This window comes from Tupaia chinensis, unplaced genomic scaffold (genome assembly GCF_000334495.1).
Source record: "Tupaia chinensis unplaced genomic scaffold, TupChi_1.0 Scaffold147458_1, whole genome shotgun sequence".
Classification (NCBI taxonomy): Eukaryota; Metazoa; Chordata; class Mammalia; order Scandentia; family Tupaiidae; genus Tupaia; species Tupaia belangeri.
Genome location: NW_006207309.1, coordinates 1 through 27,952, shown reverse-complemented (window position 1 = coordinate 27,952; position 27,952 = coordinate 1). Strand labels below are relative to the sequence as shown.

General features: G+C 36.0%; 1 protein-coding gene across 1 annotated transcript in view; it reads left to right on the top strand.

Moving 5' to 3' along the window:
* Positions 1–27,949, top strand: part of LOC102489114 (phosphatidylinositol 3,4,5-trisphosphate 3-phosphatase and dual-specificity protein phosphatase PTEN) — a gene marked incomplete at both ends in the record, with an annotated part of 100,389 nt that extends 72,440 nt beyond the window's left edge. Inside the window, 3 exon segments of the mRNA XM_006169746.2 lie at positions 18,098–18,239; positions 23,084–23,250; positions 27,852–27,949. Of these exon segments, the coding sequence (XP_006169808.1) occupies positions 18,098–18,239; positions 23,084–23,250; positions 27,852–27,949 (407 nt within the window).
* Positions 27,950–27,952: the final 3 nt, after the last annotated feature.

The following is a 27,952-nucleotide window of genomic DNA, read 5'->3' as shown; positions in this document are numbered from 1 at the left end:
AAAGATCACAATTTTACATTAAAAAAAAAGAAATTATTCTAATTTTAGCAATTTTTATAATCTGGAAGATTCTCTTGCAGGTAAATTTAATTTCTTCTTCAACTTCAAAACAGAAATAGAGGTGATTATATTGGTCATTTTCAGCCATGTAGTTGCATTTATTCCTGGTTCTTTACTCCTTCCTCATCTTTCTTTCCAACTCTTTATTTGACTTTATGACTTTTTTGAATGATAAAAACGGATGTCAAAGAACTATTTACTGGTGATGGTTTTCAAAATTAAATGTTGTACTAGTGCATGATTTGGGTGACTATTGAAGATTATGATAGATTGCCTTATATTTGTATACCCTGTACATCCTGTAATGATAGCATTGGACTGAATTATGGAGCTGGTGATCTGAAGTTGTTTACTTAGGTTCATCCCATCATGATCTAGACGAAAACCATTACTTTTACTGATTAATGTATAGAAGGGCCAGCAGATGGGGTGGAGGTTAATTAAGGCAGCTGGATCTTACATACCCAACTGAATGGTCTGAGTCCCGGACAGGGGTTGGAGATGGGGAGGATTGAAAAACATGCTGGGCACATGTGTATGCATGCCGAAAATTCCAGGAGGAGAATGGGGAAGAGATTGTGGTAAGGCCTTTACTCCTGGGATGTGCTTTCTCACTTTCTCCCCTCTGTCTTTGTTTCCAGTGAGTACATGTTCCCTACAGCGAAAATTTATAAAAAAAAAAAAAAAGGTATAAAAGGTAAACTGTTCTATATATAAGTGAGTGAATACAAGGCAGCACAAGGAAAAGAGACTAAGAAGAAAGCATGTAGAAATGGGTAAAATGAAAATACAGAGTAGAAGCAGTGGTTGAAATGTAAAACAGTTAATAAGCAGCAGACATTTTGGCAGTAGAAAAGAAATTACATAAATTTTTTTTTTAGTAAAAAAGATAAGTGGAACTAGAACACTAGATTTAAGCTCGAGTCTCTCACTCTCTCTCTCTCTTTTCATGAATTACATATTTATTTTGTTCTTTCATTCATTTTATTTTAATTTGACCAGATAGGGTGGGAGTGAGAAAGCAAGCCACCAGGTCTGGGACTTGAACCATGGTCGGCCATGTGGGCGTGTCCAGCACTCTGAGTCCCGGACAGGGGTTGGAGATGGGGAGGATTGAAAAACATGCTGGGCACATGTGTATGCATGCCGAAAATTCCAGGAGGAGAATGGGGAAGAGATTGTGGTAAGGCCTTTACTCCTGGGATGTGCTTTCTCACTTTCTCCCCTCTGTCTTTGTTTCCAGTGAGTACATGTTCCCTACAGCGAAAATTTATAAAAAAAAAAAAAAAGGTATAAAAGGTAAACTGTTCTATATATAAGTGAGTGAATACAAGGCAGCACAAGGAAAAGAGACTAAGAAGAAAGCATGTAGAAATGGGTAAAATGAAAATACAGAGTAGAAGCAGTGGTTGAAATGTAAAACAGTTAATAAGCAGCAGACATTTTGGCAGTAGAAAAGAAATTACATAAATTTTTTTTTTAGTAAAAAAGATAAGTGGAACTAGAACACTAGATTTAAGCTCGAGTCTCTCACTCTCTCTCTCTCTTTTCATGAATTACATATTTATTTTGTTCTTTCATTCATTTTATTTTAATTTGACCAGATAGGGTGGGAGTGAGAAAGCAAGCCACCAGGTCTGGGACTTGAACCATGGTCGGCCATGTGGGCGTGTCCAGCACCTTAACCACCACGCCACTTGCTGGTCCCTAAGCTAAAGACTCTTAAACTCTGTGTTATGTATCTTTTACAATTTTGATGTAAAAGCTGTTATAAATGTTCTCCCACCAAAAAAATCCTGGATAATGTACTTAAAGTTTATCTTTGGCTTATAATTTTCAATTGCACTGAAACTTAGTTTTTAAAATATAGAATGTAAACAGAATATTTATAAGAGTTATGTCTTTATTTTCTTCACACTGAAATCAGTGTCTACTACTTGAGAGCAATGAATAAATCTAGTACAAATTAATTAAAATTAAAGCTGTAGTTCTGCTTAATAGTACTTTTTAATGAAAGGGCTGCTGCTATTTCACTTTTAAAAATTACTTGGGACTATGCCATTGTCTTTGACTTTGCAACTTTAATGTCACTTTTGATAGCATGTTCAATTTTTCCTTTGTTTTTAATGAATACAAGTGCTAGAAATGCTGTCTCATGAATGAAAGAGTAAATGAAATTGTTATGTTAAAAGTAGGTTGTATTAAGAAATCTCAAGGTTCTTCAGATAAATTCAAATTACATCAATTTCTTTGCCTTCAAGTTAATGAGATAACTTTTATCAAGATCTATATCATGAATGCTGTGTTAAGGAAGAAAAGCGTAAAACTCCACTTTTCAATTTTAAGGTAGAAGAGTTCAAGTCTTTAAAAAGAGTTCATATGTAATCTAGTGAATAGCAGTATCTGGCTGTAGAAATGTGTCTTCTGATAGCCAGTGAACTTATATATAGCTAAGAACTTTGTAGGTGCTCTCATTTTTTGACAGATTCTCTTGAGAAGTTCTTGATTGAAAATCTTGGCTTTCATGAATTTGGCAATTTTCACAATAATAGATTTTTCATGACATTCTCTTATATAGGCTATGATTCAAGGCTTGGCACTCATGAAGCAGTAGAATGCTTTTACAATAAAAGATAAGATTTCTTTCAGGATTGATGATAAGAGTCTTGTACCTCAGTGCATACTCATGAAAAAAACTGAGCGATGGTGACATGGAAAACTTCTGTCTTTACCAGTACAGCAAAACCAGATGCTTTAAGGTGTACTGTCTGTCTGCAGAATACTGAAATTTTTTTTGTATTTGTTTCTTAGCAAAGAAACAAAAATGTTAATGTTTCTGGAAGTCTCCAAAAAGGACTTATATTGGAATTACTCTTTGATGATGTTGCCAAGTGTGCATTTGATGAAAACTACTAGGTAGCTATGCAGAGAAGGCATATGCTATAGGGAAGTGGTACTTTCAATCCTTCCATGACCTACTTTATAGTTTTAGGGGAGAAGATGGCTTTTTTTTTTTTTTTCTTGGAATAGGTTCAGTTATTTCATAGAGATAACTGCAATAGTATTGCTATTTTCTGCTCCAAGTTACAAATAGGTTTAACTCTTTCTAAGATACTTACCTTCATCATGTTCAAGCCATATGACTTCTTTGTTTGCTTATTGGTATTGTAGTCTATAGCCTGGTAGGGTGCTTTTATCAAGGATTTTTGAGTTGGGGCAACATAAAGCCTTTTGTAATGAACTTGGTTTTTCTGAATAAGTCGTGGTCTCATTTTCTTTCTCTTCCTGTCTTCTTTGATACACCCTCGCACATGCATATGCATATATCCCCTCTGAGGTAGGTGCTTCTTTAAAGTAGTTGGTATGGGGAACCAGCAGTTAGCATAATGGCTATGTCGCTGGACTCCCACATAGTCAACTGCGGTTCGAGTCAGACCCGGTGGCTTAAAACTCACGCCAGGCGAGTGTGCGTACGTGCCCAAGATCCTGAGGAGAATGGAGGAGAAGGGATTGCGGCGTGACCATCCCCCCAGGGGGTGATTTCTCGCTTTCTGTCTCTATGTCTCTCTCTGTCTGGCGAGCGCATGCGCCCTATAGCGAAAAACCTCTCCAAAAAAAAAAAAAATTAAAAAAAAAAAGTAGTTGGTATGTGCTGCTGATAGTGAGCACTTACCCATAAGAAGTACTTGGATGTCCCCTCTCATATTCAGGCATACAAGTAAAATCCAAGGATACTTAAACATTATTACATTTTATTTTCTGTTTCCAGTTCAAGTTAGGTCCCACGAGAAGTCTCCATAATCACAAAGTGAGAACATATTTTGTCAATGGGAATATATTTTAGTCATCATAGTCTGGTAGTACTGTCAGTTCTGTTTCTGGAGGTAAGGAAAGGATATCTGATGAAATGGCAAGCCCTATGGGATGTTGTTTTGAAGTAGAGCCAGAGTGAATATATAGCAAGAGAAGTATTTGTGAAAATAAAACGTGGAGCCTGTAGTTTTATCTTGTAAAACCCAGTAATACCTACTTCAACACATTGCTTATTCTCGATCCTCTGTACAGGTTTGAATCTCCCCCAAATGAAAGATGATAGGCTAATAGTAAGTAGAAAATGGAGATCCATACGTACTGGTAAGGATGCAATTGGTAAAATTGTTACATTTTACCATTACAATGATATTAAGACTCAGTGTTAAGTGATTTAGGTGATTTTGATAATTTTAGTGTCTTGGAATCAAAATAAATCACTGAGATCTACTGTACTTAGTTCCTGCTTAATTAATATACCTAGACCATGTTTTGGATTAGTTATCCACAGTATATAAAGGAGTATCCTAATGTAACCTTTAACACTATTCATTTATTTATTATTTTTGGGGGGGAGAGGTTTTTGCCACAGGGCGCGTGCGCTCGCCAGACAGACAGAGACATAGAAACAGAAAGTGAGAAATCACCCCCCAGGGGGGGATGGCCACGCCGCAGTCCCTTCTCCTCCATTCTCCTCTTGGGATCTTGGGCACGCACAAACATGCACCCGGCGTGAGTTTTAAGCCACCGGGTCCGGAGCTCGAACCATGCTTGACTACATGGGAGTCCAGTGACATAGCCATTAATCGAACTACTGGTCCCAACACTGTTTATTTTAAAAGGCAGAAAGAAATTTATGAGCAGATGCTGTTGACTAAGCTGTATTCTACTAAACAATGGCATTTGCATTTTAGGCTGAACCAGCATTAGAAAGCTAGGTATAGTCAATAAAAGGCATAATATATGGGGATTCTTTTTCTTTTGTTCAAGAATGGTTTTTATTTTTAATTTAAAAAAAGAATATTTATTTAACTTTATTTGTTATTATTATTTTTTTTAATTTGACCAGAGACAGAGAGAAATAAAGGGAAAGTGAGAAAGTGAGCCACCAGGTCCAGGACTCAAACCATGGTCAGCCATGTGGGAGGGAGTTCAACACCTCAGCCACCATGCCACCTGCTGGCCCAGGAGTGCTTCTTATTTTATAGATAATAAAACAGATCCAGAAAGGTGAAGGGTTGTCATCAAGATTATCTGAACAGTTAATGACAGCATTCTGAGTAAAATTTGAGTCCCCTGACACGCTGTTAAATTTCTTTCTTCACTATAAACTCCACAAATCCTGGAATTACAAAAGAATTTTGAGTTTGTTCAGAGTAATTGATCTCTGTACAGAGTCAAGCTCTCCAGAAAGGTTATGTAATACTGATGAAATTGGTCTCTTTTGAAAGGCTCCTCAGTTTTGGGGGGGGTTTATTGGTTTGTTTTGATTTCTTGTTTGCGGTATTTGTTTTGTTTTGCAAATATTAGATCATTTAATGACCCCTGGTTTAAGGAGAATGAAGGAGCCAGCCCATGGCACAGTGGTAACCCAGTGCTCTGTGATGCTAGACCCACATGAGAAGGTTCTGGGTTCATGTCCCAAGACCTCCCTCTGTACACTCAGCATGCCTGTGACTTGGGACGACTGAGGCAGGGGGTGGAACATGATGTGAAGACCCTGCTGGGGATACCTGTTTTCTTCCTCTCTGTCTGTCTCTTCTCTGTTGGAATAAATAAGTAAACTTTTTTCTTTTAAAAGAAGAATGAAGATAGCTTGAGGCTGCTGGTCTTATAAATATGATGCTACAGGCTCCCATAAAATCATTGAAATTTAATTGTTTTGAAACTTGCAAAGATGTCAATGGTTATAGTGCCAGTGAAGTAATTTTTTAAGAATTATTTATTTTATTTATTCATTCATTTATTTTAATTTGACCAGAAAGAGGGGAAAAGTGAGAAAGCAAGCCACCAGGTCTGGGACTCAGACCTTGGTCGGCCATATGGAAATGTCCAGCACCTTAAACACCTTGCACCTGCTGGTCCCGAAGTAATGTATTTTTAATCTTTTATGAATAATTTCTTTTTCTTTTTAAAGAGATTTTTGCTATAGAGCTCATGTGCTCACCAAAGGGACAAAGAGAGACAGAAAGTGAGAAATCACCCCCTGGGGCAGATGGCCATGCCACAATCACTACTTCTGCATTCTGCTCTCGGGATTTTGGTCACACATGCACACATGTCCAGTGTGAGTTTTAAGCCACAGGGCCCAGGACTTGAACCACAGTCAGCTGTGTAGGAATGACTAACCAGTGATCTGACCATTATGCCACTATGTCCTGTAGGTAACTAATTCATCACAAGAAAATTTAGCTGAGATACTCAGCTGCTATTATACAGCTGTGAAGTTCTTTCTGAGAAGTATCTCGTAATAAATATAATTGATTATCCAAAGTAGTTTTATTTTTGAAATATCTTGTAATAGGCTTATTCTATTACAAGATTTGCATTTTTGTAATTGGGGACCACTATTGTAGGAGATGCATTTCATCCATTTTGCAATTTTCATGCATTTTATTCATTTGCAGTTTATATAGGGTTAATTTTATTAGACCTGTCTGTAATGTCATTTTCCTTGTATCTTTAATTATAGAGAAACATGAAGAATCTGAAGAAAATTAGGTTCTGGTGACATTTATATAGGAACAGAATCTCTTCTGCTCTTCTTTCTTCTTGTTTCAAAGAGCAAAGAGGGAGTCCTATTTGGTGAACAATTTGTAGACTTTATAGAGGCATCGCTATTGTCCCTGGGGTGATTTTTCACTTAGCATACAAATAAACAAAACTCCTAATATAACATTCTTATTTTTCTTAACACATTAATTCTCTTGAGCTAAATGGTGTTTCTTGTTTAATATCCTTTAAGCTTGTTACCCAGTTCATAGGTTTAATATAATTGCAGAATTTTTATATGTTGAAGATCTTAGCAATTATTTAATTCAAACCCATTTTGAAATAGATGGTCTAACAGATCATCGTTATTACATTCTGCTGTCCAAATTATGTTTTTCATTATTTTGATCCCCAAAATAGGAACTTATGAAAGGAAAAATAAAAAAGCAGTTGCTTTATAATGTATGAGAACTTTTTCCATTTTGAGTCTGAGAAACCCAATTCAAACTAGCTTTAACAAAAGTAGACATTTATTGACTTGCATAACATAAAAACTCTGGCCTGGATATAGATGCTGAATAGATATAAAAATCTCAATCTCTCTCTCCACCTTCTTCTTCTCTTTTCTCTTTTCTCTCTTCTGTACATACTTTATTTTCAGACTGGCTCTCCACAATAATGGCAAGTATAGTCCTAGTAGCTTCATGTTTATAACCTATCAATACCTACTTTAGCCAGTACAGTGGCAAGAGACTTCTATTTGAGTGGAATCTTAGGTTATGTACTCATTTTCCTGGCTTGGGGGCATGTGCCCATTTGAAAATAAGCCATTTTGACCAGGAAATAGAATTCTCTGATTAAGGCATGTGTCTGTATGTCTATTTAATATATAATTTGCAGAGCCAGCAGGTGGCATGGTGATAGAGGCTCTGGACTCCCACATGGCCAACCATGGTTTGAGTCCTGGACCTGGTGGCTTGCTTTCTCACTTTCCCTCTCGCTTTCTCACTTTCCCTCTCTTTCTGTCTCTGGTGCCCTATAACACATTTTTTAAAATAATAAATAAAAATTTTAAATATATATGTATAACATAATTCATTTAATAAAGCAGAAGCATGTAATACTGTAAACTTTGGACAGTCTTCATTGATGGGAAAAATAAGAATAAATAAGACTGTGACTCCATTCTAATAACATGCTATTAGTAAAACCCAGAACACATGTAAACATTTTAGACTCCTAGAGTCACGTGTAGGTCAAGATCTTGGTTTTGAGCAAGACAGTTACATGTAATTGGAACTGTTTTCTTATTCTTAAAATAGAGGTGGTAATAATTTTTTCTAAAGTTGTGGTAGCATTAGATATTCTAGTGTAACTAATGTAAAATGTTGGCAAGTAGCTTAACATCCCGTCCTGTATGTTGTCATGGTATAGCAGGCATTCCTAAGAGCGATATTTCTTTTGTTTAATTGTTTTCTAATGATGATCTTTTGATCATTCTGAAGCATAGGTTTTCAAGCCTCAATCGGATGCTATTATTTTGTCGAAATGTACATTATTTTTAAGTTTTGAAGTGTCAATGAAAAGTTTACTGAAGTAGAAAATTACTTTTTAACCTGAGGAATCTAGATTGTGATGAATTCAAATCTTAGAGAAGATGATCTGAGAGTATTGATACACAGAGTATGAAAACAATTACAAATTTTTGTTGTGGTGTTAAAGTAGTACGGGACTCTGGTAGTATTCTTGGTCTGAAAGATGTATATAACCTCCTTTTAAGTCTGTTTTCGAAGAGATTAGTCATAGACAAGAGATTGACAGAGGCCTGATAATGGCACATTGATGAAACGGGATGCTTAAAGAGGTAGCCTGACATGGCAAGGTAGCCATTTCTGTCCAGAGACCCCTGAGTGTGCCAGACATGTGTGTGCCCATGATCTGGGCTGGCTACAGCTGGGGAATGGATCATGACATCAGGACCTTGTTGGGGTGCCGTATCTCTGTCTTTTTCATTCATGGAATAAATAAATAAACTTTTTTTTTAAGAGACATTTACATAAAACAATGTAGGATAAAAAATAAATGATTAAATACATGTTCAACAAATTTAAATTTCTAAAGCAGAAGACAGGATCTCAGTATTAGAGTAGCATCTAAAGCAAAAACTGTAACATTGGATTAAAAAACGTCATTTTATATTAACATGGGGTACACTCCATATGAAGGCTTAGCAATTATGAGTTCAGATGTGTGAAATAGAAAACCAAAATGTATTAGGCAAAAGCTAGACAAAATTTTTAAAAAATTGATAGAAAAGAAGTGATAGTAGGAATCTTTTAATATACCTCAAGAAGGCATAAAATATGTAGGTGGCTTGAATAATATAATACTGGGCCATAAAATTTATTTCTTTATTTGTGTCATGTACAAGACAGCAAGAATAATAATTGATTGGGTCAATTACAAAACAAATTTCACTTGCAAGTAGAAATACATATTCTCATCTATTGATTACTATTCAATAGAACTAGCAGTTTTAAAAAGTTTTATCCAAATCTATACAGAAATTTAAAACCATTCTCTTAAGTGATTTTTGAATCAATGAGAAAATACAAATCCATGTGAGATTATTAAGATTTGATAACAAATAGGAATTAATGACGATTAATACAGAAATAAACTAGGAAATATTAAATTATTTGAATTAATGAATCCAAATGCTTGCTGATTGTTTGAAAATGCCAATAAAATATCTATTTTAAAGCCAATAAGAGAAAAAAGAGCGGAAATAAGAATACAGTACTAAGTATGAGAAAGGAGATACAAACTGCTGTGTAGATGCAACATTGAAGATTATATTCAGGTCCATCTGTGGTGGTGCAGACGTGAGAGGCCCTAGTTCAGTTTTTGGGTCAGCCTAGACCAGGCACGCTAGTGTGTACCTGTGGTCCTAGCTAACTGGGAAGTAGGGCTGATGGCCTTGTGAAAATGCCCCTCTTTTTCCTTCTCATCTTTTCTCTCTGCTGCTCTCTCTCTTCTTCCCCCATATTCTCCTACTCATTAAAAAAGGAGAGAGATTATATTCAGGTCTGTGCTAATAAATTTGAAAAACTCAATGGGAAGTGGGCAATTTTCAATGAAAATGTTATAAATGCTTTAAATAGAAATAAAACATCCCTGAATAGATAGACCCTCAAAGATCAAAAGTATCTAGGAACCCCTTAGAAGTACCTGGCCTGAATTGCATTTCAGGTTGCTGCCTAAAGTATCAAATACTTGTTATTTTAAGTTTGTCCTCGTGTTAGATAATATGTAAAAGTTGACAGGTGATTGCATGTATAATCCTTATACGTTAATCTGATAAAGAATGCAAATTTAAAAAGAGAAAGCTGGAAGGTACAATTTAGGGGAAATTAATACTTTGGCCAGAAGTAAGAGTATATGCACAGGAATTGTGGGAGGTAAGAGTAGGACTTGGGGTTGTATTTCGATGTTGTGGTTAAATTGTAATATGTGATAAGTTGTTCTTAGGTAGACACCAGGATACCATTAAACATTATGAATTAATTGGTAATCTGATTAAGCTTATTCTTTGGTAAAGTTATTCCTAAGTGGTCTAAAAGATAAATTGGAGAATAGATAAAAACTGATCATCAAAAAAAAAAAAAAAAAACCCTGATAATTAGTTGTCTACTGCAGGATTGCAGGAAGAAACTGAAGTAGGCCACAGAAAATCAGAGCTCATAGTTCAAGCAGTATTTCAGCATGAAAATCTGAATTTTGGTAACTGAATAGATTGTGTCGGAATCAAAGATGAGTATTCTAAATGAACTTAATCTCTGTGTTGGCTCCCATTTTGTGTGTTGTCTGTGTGTGCATACATGCATGTGTATGCTGGATAGTTAACAGAGTGACTAGTATGTTAATCTCTTACCTTCACATTGCTGTGTGGGCCTTTGCTGTAATGGTGGGATTCCCTTACTTCTTTTTTCCATACATACCTATATATATATTTATATTTATATAGAAATATCAGTGCTTTCCGCTGTGTTTTCTTTTAGCAGGAGGAAGATGGCAGGATAGTATAGTGGTTCAGTGGAAGTTCAATAGCTGGAATGTTAGAATGAAATCTAGTTTCATTATTTACAAGATGTATGACCTTACCTCATCTATACAACAGAGTTATCAGTAATACCCATCTTACATGTTTGTTTCTTAAGTTGCCACAGGGCACTTGTGTATGATAAGGGAATAGTCATGCTGCAATCCCTTCTCCATTCTCCTCTTAGGATTTTGGACATGTATTTACAAGCATGCATTATGATTTTTAAGCAGCTGGGTCCAGGACTCAGACACATTGTCAGCCATGTGGGATCCAGCCATGTTAACCTCTATGCTACCAGCTGATCCCTTACATGGTTTTACAAGGATAAATATTTTTGAAGGCATTTAGAACAATGCATAGTAAGAATTCAATAAGGAGCGGCAGTAGTTATTACTTGAAGTTTTGAGCTTCTTGCTAAAATAAAAATGGATATTACTGACAGAAATAAGAGATGTTGGTCCATGAAAGAATATGAAAGTTTTAATTTTTAGATATTTGTGTTTTAAGTATTTATTTTTCAGCTAGAAATGCCCCACTAACTTGGAAATTGTGCACTATGACTTGAGTAAAAGTGTTTTTGTAAGAATTATTTTATTTAATGTTATTTATTTGTTAGTTTGTTTTAATTTGACCAGAGAGGGACAGTGTGGGAGATAAAGAGGGAAAGTAAGAAAGCAAGCCACTAGGTCTGTGGCTCGAACCGTGGTCAGCCATGTGGGAGTCCAGCACCCTTAACTACAACGCCATCTGCTGGCCCCAAGTAAAAGTCATTTTAAAAGATGGGACCAGCAGTTAGCGTAATGGCTATGTCGCTGGACTCCCATGTAGTCAACCGTGGTTCGCGTCCCGGACCCTCTGGCTTGAAACTCATGCCGGGCGCGTGTGTGTGCGTGCCCAAGATCCTGAGAGGAGAATGGAGGAGAGGGGATTGCGGCATGTGGCCATCCCCCCCGGAGGGTGATTTCTCGCTTTCTGTGTCTCTGGCGTGCGCACGTACCCTATAGTGAAAAAACCTCTCCCCCCCAAAAAAAGTCATTTTAAAGGAGATAGATTTTTTTTTTTTTTTGGAGAGGTTTCTGCTATAGGGAGCCTGGGCTCGCCAAAAAGACAGAGAAACAGAAAGCAAACAGTCACCCCTCAGGAGGATGGCCACACCGCAATCTCTTCTCCTCCATTCTCTCGGGCACACACGCACATGCGCCTGTTGTGAGTTTAAGCCACCGGGTCCGGGACTTAAACTGTGGTCGACTATATTGGAGTCCAGCAACATAGTCATTATGCCAACTGCTGGTCCCCCAAAAGAGACAGATTTAAGAGCTGTTGTGTGAGCCTGATCATTAACATACTGGAATAGATGGAATTAACATAGAGGGGGGAATTATTTTTGAAATACGCGTACAGGTAAGGACAAAAAGAGAAGAGATAGCTTTATGTAAAAAGAAGAAATATTTAGATGGTGACTCCTATGATAGAAGCAGGGAGGTTTCAGAATGGCTGTAGAAAGATCAGCCAAGACTGGAATGCAGTAGGAAATTTGGTTGTTGAGAAAGAATTAGTAGTCATTAAGAAACCAGCTTCATGGAACCAGCAGATGACATAATGGTTACATTGCTGGACTCCCACATAGTTGACCATAATTCGAGTCCCGGCCCCAGCAGCTTAAACTCACACTGCGAGCATGTGCGTACGTGCCCAAGATCCCGAGAGGAAAATGGAGGAGAAAGATTGCGGCATGGCCATCCCCTTGGGGGATGATTTCCTGCTTTCTCTATCTCCAGCAAGCGCACACTCCCTGTAGCAAAAACCTCTAAAAAAAAAAAAAAAAAAAAATAGCCACATGATGCTTGATTTCTCTGGACTAAGGAGTAGAAACTTCCTAAGATATTGCTGTTATATGAAGGTGGAAGAGTTATAATGTGAGAAAGATACAAGGTCTGGGTAGAGTGGGGAGTTTTGGTCTTTGAATTTTCTGCCAGGTTTGAATAAAGAATAAGGGATACCTGAGCTGATTATTAGGAGGAGATAGAATAAAAGCAAATGCCAGAGAGGAGATAATTAATAGAGCACTAGTCCAGAATGGAACCTTGTTGAATAGGAGGAGACACTTGCAAATTATCAAATAATGTGATTTTAAATGGGAGAACAGGATTTTGAGTGTTCATTTGGATGGCCTCACAGTTCCCAAAAAAGGAGGAGCTGAATTAATTAAGAATGCTTGTAGGGACCAGCAGTTGGTGTAATGGCTGTGTTGCTGGACTCCCCTGTAGTCAACTGCGGTTCGAATCCCAGACCTGGTGGCTTAAACTCATGCTGGGCACATGTGCATGTGTGCCCAAAATCCCGAGAGGAGAATGGAGGAGAAGGGATTGCGGCGTGGCCATCCCCGGTGGTGGGGGGGGGATTTCTCTCTTTCTGTCTCTCTGTCTCTCTCTGTCTTTCTGGCAACTGCACGTACCCTATAGCAAAAATGTCTCCGGAAAAAAAAAAAAATGCTTATAAGTCAGGACAGAAAGAGGTGGGGTGAACAGTGCTGAAATTATTGTGGTAGAGAGTTGAATAAGTGCATACCAAAACAAAGAGTTATTGAGTGATAAGGATTTGAAGTAAGTGATGCTGAGAAACAGTGAGCAGGAAGGAAGAGTGAAAGGAAAGCCAGATACACTCCTGAGTTCCACATTCTGTTATATGAAATGGGGGAGTTCAAGCAGTGGCTTCGGGAGGAAGGGCAGGTAATTGTTTCTTAATTAGAGTGGAAAGGAGAGTTATTAGTAATAGAGAGCAGAACTGTACCTTTGGGATACAGTTATAGAGCAATTTAAAAGTTCTTGACTAGAGAATATACCTGATTTTATAGTGAATTTAAATGGAAACTTTGAAAACATGGAGTTTTTGTGTGCTTTTAGGTTTTTGTCATAGGGCATATGAGCTGGAGAGCGAGAGAGGGAAAGTGAGAAATCACCTCCTGGGGTGGATGACCAAGCTGCAGTCCCTTCTCCATTTCCTCTTGGGATTTATGGCTTGTACACACATGCACCCAGTGTGATTTTCAGACCACAAGTCCAGGACACTTAACTGCTGTGGACTATGTGGGAGGCCAGCGCTTTAACCACCATGCCACCTGCTGCCCTCATGGAGTATTTTTAGTTTCCAAGAGCTTTAATATTCAGCTATCTTTTAACATATAATAAAGTTTTAAAGATAGTAAAATGTTTTTCCTGAGATTTTAAAAGATACATCATTAAATTTGAATCTTTATGACAAATGCTATCAGTATACCATGCATGTAAATTATTGTTTTCCTTGTATGTATTCAGGAATTATCTGTTAGGTGTTGTAAATTGCATTGTTAATTTCAAATTTTCTCTTTTTTTCTCTTTATTTATGATAGCGTATGTTGAGAGGGAGAGAGAGAAAGAGAAGTAACCCCAACATGGTCTGGTCACACTGCAGTACCCTTCCTCCAGTCCTCGAGCCCTCCAGCCTGTCAGATCCTGGCATTCTGTGCACATGCCCAGTGCCTTCAAACTGGCTAGGCTGAGAATTCAAACTGTGGGATCCTAACTTCTCTTCCACACTTCATCACTGTGACACAGAACCAGCCATCCAATGTTAATTTAGTGTGAACTTCTTACTCATTTTATTTCAAATCCTAAATTACAGGAGGATTGATTATTTTGTTAATTAAATGTTATTAAGTGTGTATTATGCCTCTTAGAGATGAGGTGAGAATGAGGAGAACACATTCAAGGCTGTGACACATATACCTGTGAGCCTTCCAACTTCTATTTTTGCTAACCTGGACATGCTGAAGTTGAGGTACTAGCAAGTTTAGATAAGAATTGCAAAATTGAGAAATGGAAGTATTTCTTATGCATACTTGCATATTCTGCAAGTATGTGATATGCATGATATCGGTAGCAAAATAATAGATTTCGAAATGTGCTTTTCATTGTTTTTCTTTCAGTTGTGTCAGTAATTTTGATTCAGCAGGTATTTATACATGCATCATTCACTCAGTGTTGACAGTTAGTAAATTTGTAGATTCTTTACATACGTGCCTAATCCTGTTTTGGTAAGGATCGACCTAGTGAATAGATGCCTGCATTAGTACTACCAGTCACTTGCTACTTGAGAGAAACCTTAAAGCTTCGAAACCTTGTTATTGAGATAAAGAGATAAAGAGAAAAAGACCATCTGTTATCCACTAAACCCCAACGAATAATAACATGAAAACCTGCTCTTGTATACATACTTTCAGTGGCTTTAATTTTTTTTTTTTTTTTTTTTTTTTTTTTTGCACTCCTAAAATTTTTTGAATAGGAGTCGGCAGGTTGGCGTGGTGGTTAAAGATGCTGGATTCCCACATGGCTGACTGAGGGTCAAGTCTTTATCACTTTCTCTCTCTCTGTGTCTTTCTCTGGTCAAATTAAAACAAATAATAATAATAAATAAAGTTAAATAATTCTTTAAAAAATGTCTTTTTCGACTACAGAGTAAACTTATATGGTTCAGAAATGTACATGGCTCACAGAAGTTTCCTTCCCTCTTCCATCTTCTATTTCCCCCAACCCACTTAGCAATTTATTTTGATGAACATGAATGACATGTCATTTGTTGGACTTACATTAAATAATGTTCAGTAATAAACCATTTTAAGTTAAGCTTAAACATTTTTTAAACCTTAATGATAATTTTAATGTTAATTTTTAACAATTCCTTAAAATACTGCATTACTATTTCTTCAAGAAAAATACATAGAAATAAAATTGCAACTATTCAGAAATTATATTTTAAATACAAGCAAAATTTTGAAAACTTTTAATCAGTATTTGTGTACCACTTTGTAGTTTTAGTATTCTTTCTGTAACTGCATTTGGTGTTTGATCCCCATGACACTCCTGTTACGAACGAAGGGCTGGAGGTGGAAGGTAGTACAGCTGTACAACACCGTGCTCTTTGGTGCCAACCCTCGTGGTTCAGGGTTTGTGACTGTAAACCTACCTACTTGTGTACAAGGCATACACATGTGTCCATGATCTGAGACTGGCTAGGTGGGGACTGTGGTGTCCAGGAAATAAATACATAAACTTTAAGAAAGGAAAAGGAGAAAGAAGGAAGGGAATATATTACAATCCTCATTTTTCTTAGGAAACAAATAGGAGTTTGTGTTTTGACTGTCCATATTCAAATCTAAGATTCCTAACTACAAATTGTGTGGTCTTCACACTGTGGCCTAGATTATAATTTACTTGGCCTAAATTATAATTGACTTGTCATAATTTTAAATGGCTTATGCCTGTTTTTAAATATACGTATTATCTATAATAAGATCATGATTACCTTTTTAAAAATACTGAGAATACTTAGTAGATACCTACATACCTGTGTTTGGTGGTGGGTTTTTTTTTTGTTTTTTGGTTTTTGGTTTTTTTTGGAGAGGTTTTTGCTATTATAGGGTGCATGTGCTCTCCAGAAAGACAGAGAGAGACAGAAGGCTAGAAATCATCTCCCAGGGAGTATGGCCACACCGCAATCCCTTATCCTCCATTCTCTTGGGATCTTTGGCACACACGCACATGCGCCCGGTGTGAGTGTAAGCCACCGAGTGCAGGACTTGAGCCATGGTCGGCTACATGGGAGTCCAGCAATGTAGCTATTATGCCAACTGCTGGTCCCTGTTTTTTGTTTTTTATTTACATTATTTTTTTAGGCTTTTGCCATAGGGTGCATATGTGCTTGCCAGAAAGAGATAGAGGAAGGGAAAGTGAAAAATCACCTCCCACACACCTGGGGGAATGTCCATGTTACAGTCCCTTGATCATTCTACTCTTTGGATTTTGGGCACATACATAAATGTGCCTACATGATTTCCAAGCCACTGGGTCTGGGACTTGAACTGTGGTTGACCTTGTGGGGGAATCCAGTGCCTTTACTGCCATACCAACTGCTAGCCCTCACAACATACTTGTATTTTTAAATTCATATAAATAAGCTTTTATACTTTTCATTAAGAAGAGAAATATTTGTTACCTAGATATTTTTATCACATTTGTGAGATTTAGATGCCAGTAATAACTTGGAGAAACATACTGCAAATTCTTTTTCCTCTTGAGAATGCTTTTATTTAAGTAATTGTCTACAAATCACTTTTTGGTTTCAGATTTTTTTTTAAAGAATTATTTTATTTAAATTTATTTATTTATTCATTTAAATTTGACCAGAGAGGGATAGAATGAGAGAGAGAGGGAAAGTGAAAAAGCAAATTGCCAGATCTGGCACTCGAACCGTAATCAGCTATGTGGGAGTCCAGCACCCTTAACCACCGCTCTACCTGCCAGCCCTGGTTTCAGATTTCTTAATGTTGTTTATTTAACTTATGTTTCTAAGTTGACTGTTTACTTTTAAAGAGTTTTTTTTTTATTTCATTTAATTTATTGTCATCATCATTATTTGTTTAATTTGACCAGAGAGACTCAGAGAGAGAAAGGGAGAGTAGGAAAGCAAGCCTCCAGGTCCAGAACTCGAACCACTGTCAGCCATGTGGGAGTCCAACACCTTAACTACCATACCATCTGCTGGCCCCTCTAAGTTGACTGTTCTTAAGTCACATCATGTTATAGTAAAGAATCTTAAATAAGCACCCAGTTCCCCCATTCAGGTAACATTAGTGAAAGCATTTTTGCACATAAAATTTTTTTCTTTAGATAACTTGTGTTATAAATACAACATGAATTGTATATATTTTAAACATTTTTAACACTTAAATATTTAAATTTTCTAAAACACTTTGTACTTTCCCGGTTTCTTCAGCAGAGGGGTTATATATCACAGTGACATGTTTAGGTACCTTGGTTAGCAGATCGTGGCATACATTTATGTACACTGCATACTTTGTTTTTGTTGGGCTCAAGGCAACAGTCACTTTCCGCTGCTGTTGTTTCTGCCTCTTCCAGGTAATTGACCTCTATCTGTTTTGCTGATTCTGATAAGCTTTTGCCTGGATAGTGGGTAACATGAGGAATTATCTGCTTATTAAGAATTCATAAATTCTTGTGGAAATTGTAGATATATAGAGCATAGCTATAGCAAAGAGGACTTTGACAGTCATTTCAGATATACACTGGCCTTTGCTTATTGGGTTCATGGGTCAGAGAATTGTGACCTTTGAATAAATGAGGCGTTGACCATTGTATTTTAAGGGTGAAGAGTTATTCTGATATTGTCCTTTGCATTGACGTTGCTCTGATTTACCCTATATTGAGCTGGATAAAATATTAATCATTTAAGGTCAAATTCTAATACATATAGGTTCTTCAATGGGTGCAACCCTGCTACCATAGCAAATTAGTGCAATAACTATAATGGAACTTTTCTTTTGAATTTGGCTTCTCTTTTTTTTCTGTCCACCAGGGAGTAACTATTCCCAGTCAGAGGCGCTATGTGTATTATTATAGCTACCTGTTAAAGAATCATCTGGATTATAGACCAGTGGCACTGTTGTTTCACAAGATGATGTTTGAAACTATTCCAATGTTCAGTGGCGGAACTTGCAGTAAGTGCTCTAAATTCTCATCCTTCCATGTATTGGAACACTTTTCTTAACATATCTGGAAGTTTATATAAAAACCTAGAAATAAATTTACCACGTTTAAAATTTATGCAGGAGAGTATATTTCTGAAGTATCCAAACTAATTGATTAGCTCTGTTGTTCAACTCATTGGATTAAAGACTCAAGAGCAATGGGTTTTAACATCATTGAAGCCAATTCATACTTATGAAAGAAATATTCTGTGCTGTAACCACCAAAAGTAGCTATTTCTGACCAAGCGAATAAGTACTGCCTCATCAGAGGTCCAACATGAGAGTAGCAGTGGGATTCATCCATTTACTGGTCGTGGGGCAGGTATTTGTTCATATCTTAGAAGACTAGATATTGACAGTAATGATGACAGGCCAATGAAAAAAAAAAGAGGAAAGGAATGATAAGATACTGCAGCAAGCCAAAGTATGATGACTGTAGAATAGGATTACATCAGACTGTGTGCAATGTTAGAGAAAACCTGAGTTCTAGCCCTCGGTCTGTCATTAATGTATTGTATAACTTTGGATACATCATCATTCTGCTTGTTTTACTCATCAATAACATGAAGAGATTTTAAAATCTGAAACTTAAGTGCTAAGTACAGATTATGTCATTAAGATCTGTTTCTATTTCTCTGTCTTATTCCAGCCTCTATAAGTCTACCTTAGTCATACTGATCCTATTCTGCTTCTCTACTTTTCTTGGCCATAATTCTTAGACAGACTGATAGGAAGCTTAATATCTGGACTCAAAACAATCCATCAAGAGAGAATACATGGAAGGAAGTATTATCCAGACCTGTGAAGATCACACTGTTGCTTTTTTTTTTCTGTAACAGAGTTTTGTAATACTGAAATTTAAATACCATCTTGGGAGTGATAATCATTTTTTCATGTTTAAGAAATATATTTTAGTAGCACTTAGAGTATAATTTTGTAGTTTCTAGATAAGATACCACTGCATTTTCTTAATACCTCTAATAGTATTTCAGTGACATTTTGCAGTTTGTTAGTAATTTTAGTTTTTAGCAAGCTTTGTTTCTTGAAATCACTTGTGTGATAAAATATTCTATCCCTAAATTAATTTATACCTAGAAAATATCTCGACATTGTTGATTTAGATAGGTCTGATCACCATTGCGAGATCTTTCCTATAATCTTGCAGCGAAGAAACATTATCAAAACCCACAGATTAACTAATATAGCATGCTAAAGATTTCTAAGGAGCTTCATTGAGCTTAATTGATTTTTTTTTTTCATATCGGTACAATTTTTAAAACTGCTGAGTGCAAGGCACTGGGCTGTTGGAGGTGATTAACATAGGAACGTAATAGAGAAGGAGAAAGAAGAAAAAAATCAACATTCTTCCTTGCAGTGTAGATTATCAGTGTGAGAGTCAAGAGAAAGATAAGAAGTATTATGTACATAAGGGAGCAAGAACATTCAGCTCAGTGATCTTATCGAGTATAATTTTACATATGGCCTCTCTAGCAAAAATCACGTCAGTTCTTCTCTGCCTGCCTACATTTAAACTATTTTTTTTAATCTCACAGTATTATTTTTCAACTTTAGTCTTAAAAGTATTAACTTCTGAAATCGTTTTACTCTTCTCTAATTCTCTAGTTCCCTATTTCTGCACTGTGATTTAAAACTGTATGGTAAAACTATCTCATAATACAGGTAATATGGAGCTAAATGGAAAGTTGTATATAAAAATTATAGAGTGATATATTAAGACAAAGTTTTACAGTTTGTCAGATAGTTTCATGAGGAAGAATCCAGCAGCTCTTTATTTTAATTCCAGAAAGCATACAGTTTAGATTGACATTTCAACCAAAGGAAGTGTAATAGGCAATAGAAAATTGTTTGAATTGAAGTACAGCGGAAGGAAATGAGCTGGATAAGCAGCGTACTGACAGAAAACAGAGTAAGAATGGGATGTGTGACTGACAGAGGATCCTGAACGGGATGTCAGACTTGATTTGATACACACTATAGTGTCATAATATACTAGAGGCTTAAACCATGTTTTAAGGACAGTGGTGTAGAAAGTTGTGATTGGGAGGAAAAAAATAGTGGACAGGAAACTAAAAATATGGCCTTAGGTCCGATGTGCTAGGGCATGCAAATGGAGTTTGACCCATTTTTTGTTGATTCATTTATATCCAAATATTTTGTCAAAAGTTTGGATCCTGGTCAGTTGAATGACAGAAGAAAGAAAAGTCATTCTGAGACTTGAGAGATACGAATGTTAATGTTTTGATTTCAAAAATGTTTTAAATGAAGTAAAAGGTGAGCTGTTCACATGAAGATGCCCATTGAGTACTTGAAAGTATAGGTTCAAATGCTTGTGAGAGAGAGAAATCTAAATAGTATTTGGAAAAGCATTAGGAAAGAGAGCTGTTAAGCTTTTATGTAACTATAGTTTGGAGTTAAGGGAAAAGAAACCTTGAGGACAAGCAGAATATGAGGACTGAGACTAGGGAATAGTAATGTGGGTTCAGGAGGAAGAAGAATCGGTGAGGAAAACAAGCCTAGTGGTAAAATACAAAGTATCTTCATGATTTTCAAGAGAGCAACTTTTTCTTACTTGATTATTATCTTAATATTTCTAAGTGAAAAAGAAAATTACTGATAATCTGTATATCCAAAAGGATTACAAGTGTTAATAAAAGTTGATCTGTTTGGTTTTCTCTCTAGACTATATCAATAAATTTCAAGAAAGCTTAATTATTATTTACTAGGTATGGGTCATGTTAGTTTAGAACACAACTGGTCATATCAAAGGACATATATCAGAACTGTGACATAAAGATCAACACAGCCATATTAAGGCTAAACTTAAGCTAGGGCTTGTCTGTATAAAACGTGAAATGCATATTGTAGAGGTGCTGGTTTCCTTTAGTGAGTTGGAGAAATCTTTACTACTTATTTTCATTAAAATATTTTTAGCTTAGTTTTTAGGCTTATACTATTTACTTTTAGTTTTTTAAAGTCCTGAAATCAGCATTATCAGATTCTGAACTAGTGCAGTTTAAATTATCGATAGTAAGAAGACAAGACATTTTCATTCTGATTTTTATCACAACTTTGAAATCATACCTTACTCATTTGCTCCTTCAAGCTAGATTTCCAAGTGAAAATTTCAGTATTACACAAGGTCTTGTGAAATGGCTCATCACACTTTGAACCTTTAGCCAAGGAAATGAAATTGATATATTGGTATAATATTGCCATTTAGAAGGGTGACTTTTTATTATGATAAATGTTTTTCTAATCCATATTAAAATAATTCCACATGTTTTATTGGACATATTATTATTATTATTTGATTGCTCACACTGCATTAAATATTACATAGATGACCCATAGGTATTTATTAAACTGGAAGTTTCATTTAGCTTCATTTAGATTTTACCTTGTTTTCTCAGTTGCTTGTCCAGTTAATACACATTTGAGACTTTTTTTCATCTTTAAGAATATAAAAATAGTGATGCTTTTGATGCTAAGTTTTATGTTTTAGGGGAAAAAAGTTATTCTGACATTGATGTATATGCAGGGGTCTTTAGAAAGTTAATGGAAATGCATGTTATGTAAGCTAAGTATGGATTTTGAATTTTTTGCACCAAAGTAAACTCATGCTTTAATTTTTTCACAAATTTTATGAAGTCTCTGGTGTATATATACGTAGATACATACACTTTCTATAAGCAAACTTGTGTTTCTGTTTCTTGGTTGTTTTGGCATATTTCCTTCCAGACTCACTTCCTAACTACTAAAGTTACTTAGTTTCTTTTTAGTAGACTTCATTTTGAATTTTTGAGTAGTACAAGTAAATTCTGTTTTGTCAAATTATTTAAGTAACTTTAAGTTTTAAAGTCCTAGAATCTTAACATTCATTATTTTAACCTCTGTCGTTAATGTTATTAGCTATAAGTGAATTTATGAGTAGATTTAAAAATAAAACTTATAATCCTTCCCTTCCTACACATTACCATCTTTTAGTTGAATTGCCAATGTACCAACATGGTGAATTGTGAAAAGTTATATTGTGTCCACTATTTTAAAACAAATATAAGCCAAGCTCAAAATAGTTGTTAATGAAAATGGGGTGTTTCGGAGGGAAGGGAGGTTGTGCTGCAATTTTTGCTTTGAGGTCTGCTGCATTTCTTTGCAGATATTTCAAATCTTCACTTTCCTATTTCCTCATGATGATGGCTTCACCTATCTTTCAAAATAAAATATATGCTACAGATACCAGGAATGATAGTGAATATTTTAATATACTCCTAAGCTTACGTTTATGAAATTTATTACTGCTTGATTATAGGTTATATACTCTTCCTCTTGTGAACATGTAATGATTTGTATTTTGTGTTTTCTTTTATATGCTAGAGACTTCAAAATACTACAGCAAATACCTGTATTAAAAATTAAAACTTTATATAGTTCACAAGTGTGCCAGAAAGTTGGCTTATCCTTTTAATGTTTAAAGTAATTTATGCTAGGATTTTTAGCATAATGTTAATATTAAAGTTTTGATGTTACTACACTATTAGAAGTCTAATTTGGGGACTTACTGTTGTGAAATAGGAATTGACTTTCATACTGGTAATTGAACCTTGTTTTGTAGGGTTAGCTTGGAGAAAATATTTTTTTATGTAGATTATTTCTGCAGTTTTTTTTTTTAAGATGACAAAGATGAATTACTATTTCATGTATATTGCTAATATTGATTACTAAAATAGTTTTGACAGTTTGACAGTTAAAGGCATTTCCTCTGAAATGATGCTAGTATGTATTTAACCATGCAGATCCTCAGTTTGTGGTCTGCCAGCTAAAGGTGAAGATATATTCCTCCAATTCAGGACCGACACGACGAGAAGACAAGTTCATGTACTTTGAGTTCCCTCAGCCGTTGCCTGTGTGTGGTGACATCAAAGTCGAGTTCTTCCACAAACAGAACAAGATGCTAAAAAAGGTTTGTGCTTTACTTTTATTGGGGAAAATTTGTAACATAGCCATACCTTAAAGAGTAATCGCTGATCTTTTCCTTAAAGCCTTTGGTTGGTGGGGGCTGGCAGGTAACGTGGTGGTTGGGGTACTAGACTTCCACATGGCTGATGCAGTTGGAATCCTGGACCTGGTGACTTGCTTTCCGACTTTCCCTTTCTTTCCCTCTCTGGCCAAATTTTAAAAATAATAATAATAGCAAATAAAAAAATAATTCTTTACCATCAAACCCCCCCCCCCAAAAAAAAAAGCCTTTGGTTGTTAGAAATCATTCTGTTAGGAGGGATTAAATGATATATTTTATAACTTACAATCTAATGAACTATAATTCGTTTCCTTTAGATCTGCAGATGCTTTGCTTAATGTGGCATTGATGAGACATTATAATGAGAAATAATCCTGTTCAGAAAAAGTCGATATGGCATCGTAATGAGATGAATTTTTTTTTTAACTTGGGTTATGCAAAGAAATTTAGAAAAAAAAATTAAAGATTATATAGATATCCCCGTTAAACAGTGACAGTCTTCTTAAAAACATGATTAGCTGAGAAGAATTAGCACATGATCATAAGTTTAAAAAGGTTTGGTTTGGGACCAGCACATGGCTTAATGGTTATGTCACTGGACTCCCATGTAGTTGACCACAGTTTGAGTCCCGGACCTGGTGGCTTAAACTCATACCAGACACATGTGCGTGTGTGTCCAAGATCCCGAGAAGAGAATGGAGAGAAGGGATTGTGACGTAGCCATCTCCCCTGGGGTTTGATTTCTTGTTTTCTGTCTCTCTGTCTCTCTCTGTCTTTCTGGTGAGTGCACGCGCTCTATAGCAAAAAACCTCTGGGAAAAAAACGGTTTTTGGTTGATAGGTAGAAATAAGCTCTGTTATGTGGTCATGTATAATAAAACAAAGTACTTTTCCGCCATTTTGATTTGTTTATTGAGGCTTGGTTATTTTATACTTAACTTCTCCAGATGTACTGAGTATTTAGTTTTTTAGCTCAGAGAGAAATATATGAAGAGGAAGTAATAAAATTGAAAAAAGGGTCTGGCAGGTGGTGTGATGGTTAAGGGCTCTGGACTCCCCACATAGCTGACCACAGTTCTAGTCTCTGACCTGGCAACTTGCTTTCTCACTTTCTGTTTGTCTCTCGTTCTCTCTGTCCCTCTCTGGTCAAATTTTTTTAAAAATAAATAAGTAAGTAAAGTTAAATAAAATAATTCTCTTTAAAAAGAGTGAAAAAATAAGGTATTATTTAAATATGCAGATTTAGAAAGTTAGTGAGGTCTACACTTTACTGAACTACATTTAGAGAATGCTGGAGCACATTTTAAAACAAACTACCTTGATTTGAAAGATTAAGTGTAAACATTAAAAATGAACCTAAGATGAAGAAAAACTCTTAGTGATGAAGAAAAGCACTAATTCTGGTTCATGTTGCTACCTTTTAAAATATATTATTGAAGAGATAGTTAGCATATTGCCAATTTTTAGACATTCTTAGTGATAGGACTGACTTAATTTTCTTGATAACTAAAACTTTTTTCTTTTAAAAAATTAAAGAAAATTTCAAATATTTTAAATGCTAGTTTTAATCTTTTTTTATTCAGAATCCAAATTTATTATTGGATTTTATTATTGATTATTTGGAATAATCACAAAACATTAAACTGATTTTGTTCATCAGAAACCCATTTCTTATTTCATGGTATCAATAAATTTAAATATATCTCAATAACTTTGACAGATTTTTTTCTTTAATATTCAAGTATTACCAAATATTTTAAGATAACTAGTAAGTTTTGGGGGGTTCTTTTTCCTGTTTATTATATGACTCTGGTACACATAACACTTTATGTTATCCTTTAGAAATAGGCTCTTACCATTTCCCTATGCTTTTAGGAGAGTACTAATTTTTATTTCAGTTCTTATTTAAAGGTTAAATACTTATATTTGTGTATCTTGGAGGACATAAATTTCCATTTTATGTTATTTTCCCTGCCTTATTTTAGTGCTGCTGTTTAAACAAAGAAAAACAGATTTAGCGTATTGAATAAGGAATCTACATTTTCAGAAAATTAAGCATTATTTATTCTTTTCTGACTCTAAGTAAAATATATTTCCTAACTCAATTACTTTGTTGAAATAATTGAAATACCAGTTTTTAAAAGGATTTGTCACAGGGCCAGCAAGTACTGTGGTGATTAAGGGTGCTAGACTCCCACGTGGCTGACCACAATTCGAGTCCTGGACCTGGGGGCTTGATTTTTTAATTTCCTTCTCTCTCTTTCTTGCTCTGTACCTATCTGGTCAAATTATATAAGTAAATAAATAAATAAAGTTAAATAAAATAATTATTTAAAAATAATAATAATAAAAAAGATTAGTCACATAGAGAATTGCCTATTTGGACATACAATCTTTTTTCTCTTTTTAAAGGTTTTCACCATAGGGTGTGTGCCCTCACTGGAGAGGAAAGAAACAGAGAGAGAAAGGGACATACCACCCCCTGGGGGAATACTATATCACAATCCCTTCTCCTGGGATTTTGGACATGCACGTACATGTGCGCGGTGTGGTTCCAAGCCCCAGGTCCGGAACTTGTACTTCAGTCAGTCATGTGGGGCTGCAACACCTTAACCACTGTACCACCTGCGGGTACAAGGCATAAGATCCTTAAAGGTCTTGTCTTTTTGCAGAGGAAACCTGAAGATAAATTTTAAAATTTATTTATTAAATTTTATTGTCAGAGGACATGTTTGCTTGCCAGAGAGAGAGCAACAGATAGAGAAAGCGAGCACCACCACCTTCCAGGCAGCGGGGGTGGTGGGGATGGTTACACTGCACTCCTTTTTTCAGCTTCTCCATCCCATCAGGATTTGGGGCAGGTATTGCACATGTACCCAGAGTGTTTTCAAGCCAATGGGACTGGGATTCAAACTGTAGTTGGCCATGTGGGATCTGACTTACTATGTACTGTGTTTAAACTCTGAGTTATGGTGTTGGCCCTAGAATAAAAGGTTTAAATGGTAGTTCAAAGTACCAGATAAGATGTTGCAAAGCTGTATGTCAGTAATTATCAGATGATGCATACAAATGAGATTTCTGTTATGGTCAAGAAAAGTTTGAAGTGATGACTTTGCTATGGTAGCTTTGGGTTTTTTTGTTTGTTTGTTTGTTTGTTTATTAAGAAGGCCTCATGTTATTACTAAGACGTTTTATTTTGTTTTTTAAATGATAGACAGTAGTCTGGTGGTTAAGGTGACTAGATCCCATCTGGACAACTGCGAGGTTTGTGTCCTGGGCCAACAGCTTGAAAAACATGCTGAACATGTGGGCATGTATGCCCAAAATCTTGAGAGGGGAATGGAGGAGAAGGGACTGCTGTGTGGCCATCCCCCGGGGGGGGGGGGGGTTGCATCTCTCTCTCTCTCGCTCGCTCCCTCCCCTTCTCCCTTTTCAGCAATGAGTGAACATACCCTTTAGCAAATTAAACAACAATAAAAGACATTTTATGATATAAAAAGAAACCATAGCACTCTTCTGTCCTCACACCCCCTCCTGGTGTTTTATTCTAAGAGTTTTCAGGCATATTTTGGCCATATAGTCAACTGGAGCCACTTTGTTTATATTGCTGTAGAAGTAGACATGTATCTGCTGTGCTTTATATGTGGCACTGACTTCCTAAGAACTTTGTTAAAGAAAATCTTGGCGATGTCTCAGCTGTGCTGGCACATGCTGCTAAGATGCTGCTGCTTGGAGGCTGAGGCCCCATGGGAGGCCCAGATATGATGCCTCGCCTGCCATCAACAGGTGGGCACATAGCATATGCCTGTGATCAGAGCTAGCTGGGAGACCATGGTAGGAGGATTCTGATATGGTGAGACCTTGCCAAAAGCCAACCTCTCTAATTCTTTCTCATAAATGAATGGATGAATGAATAACTTATTTTTTTTGGGGGGGGTGGGATTTTTGCTATAGGATGTGTGCGCTCGCCAGAAGACAGAGCCAGAGAGACAGAAAGAGAGAAATCACCCCCTGGGGCGATGGCCACTCCACAGTCCCTTCTTCATTCTCCTCTCGGGATCTTGGGCATGTATGCACATGCACCCAGCTTGAGTTTAAGCTACTGGATCCAGGACTTGAACCATGGTTGACCACATGAGAGTCCAGCGACATAGCCATTACACCAACTGCTGGTCCCAGAATGAGTAACTTTTGAAAAGTATATCTTAGAATAGATAGCTCATTGAAATTTAGAGAAAATTAAATCTATATCTGAATTTTGCTTATACACTAATTCAAAGCATTTTTAAAAAGCTATTAGACTGGAAAAGAGATATTTTACTGAAATTTTAAGATAAAAGTGTGAGGTATCTTGGTCTTAAGATTGTAGTTTTTATCCTGTAATTTGAATTAAAGAAAACTATGAGAATGTGACAGATAACCCATACATTGCTGTAAGTCTGTGTTTATAGTGATTGAAAATATCAAATGTTGTTGACATCTTGGTGCATGTGTTGAATATAGATGACTTTTTAAAAAAAATAATTATTTATTTCTTCTTTGTAGGACAAAATGTTTCACTTTTGGGTAAATACGTTTTTCATACCAGGACCAGAGGAAACCTCAGAAAAAGTAGAAAATGGAAGTCTCTGTGATCAAGAAATTGA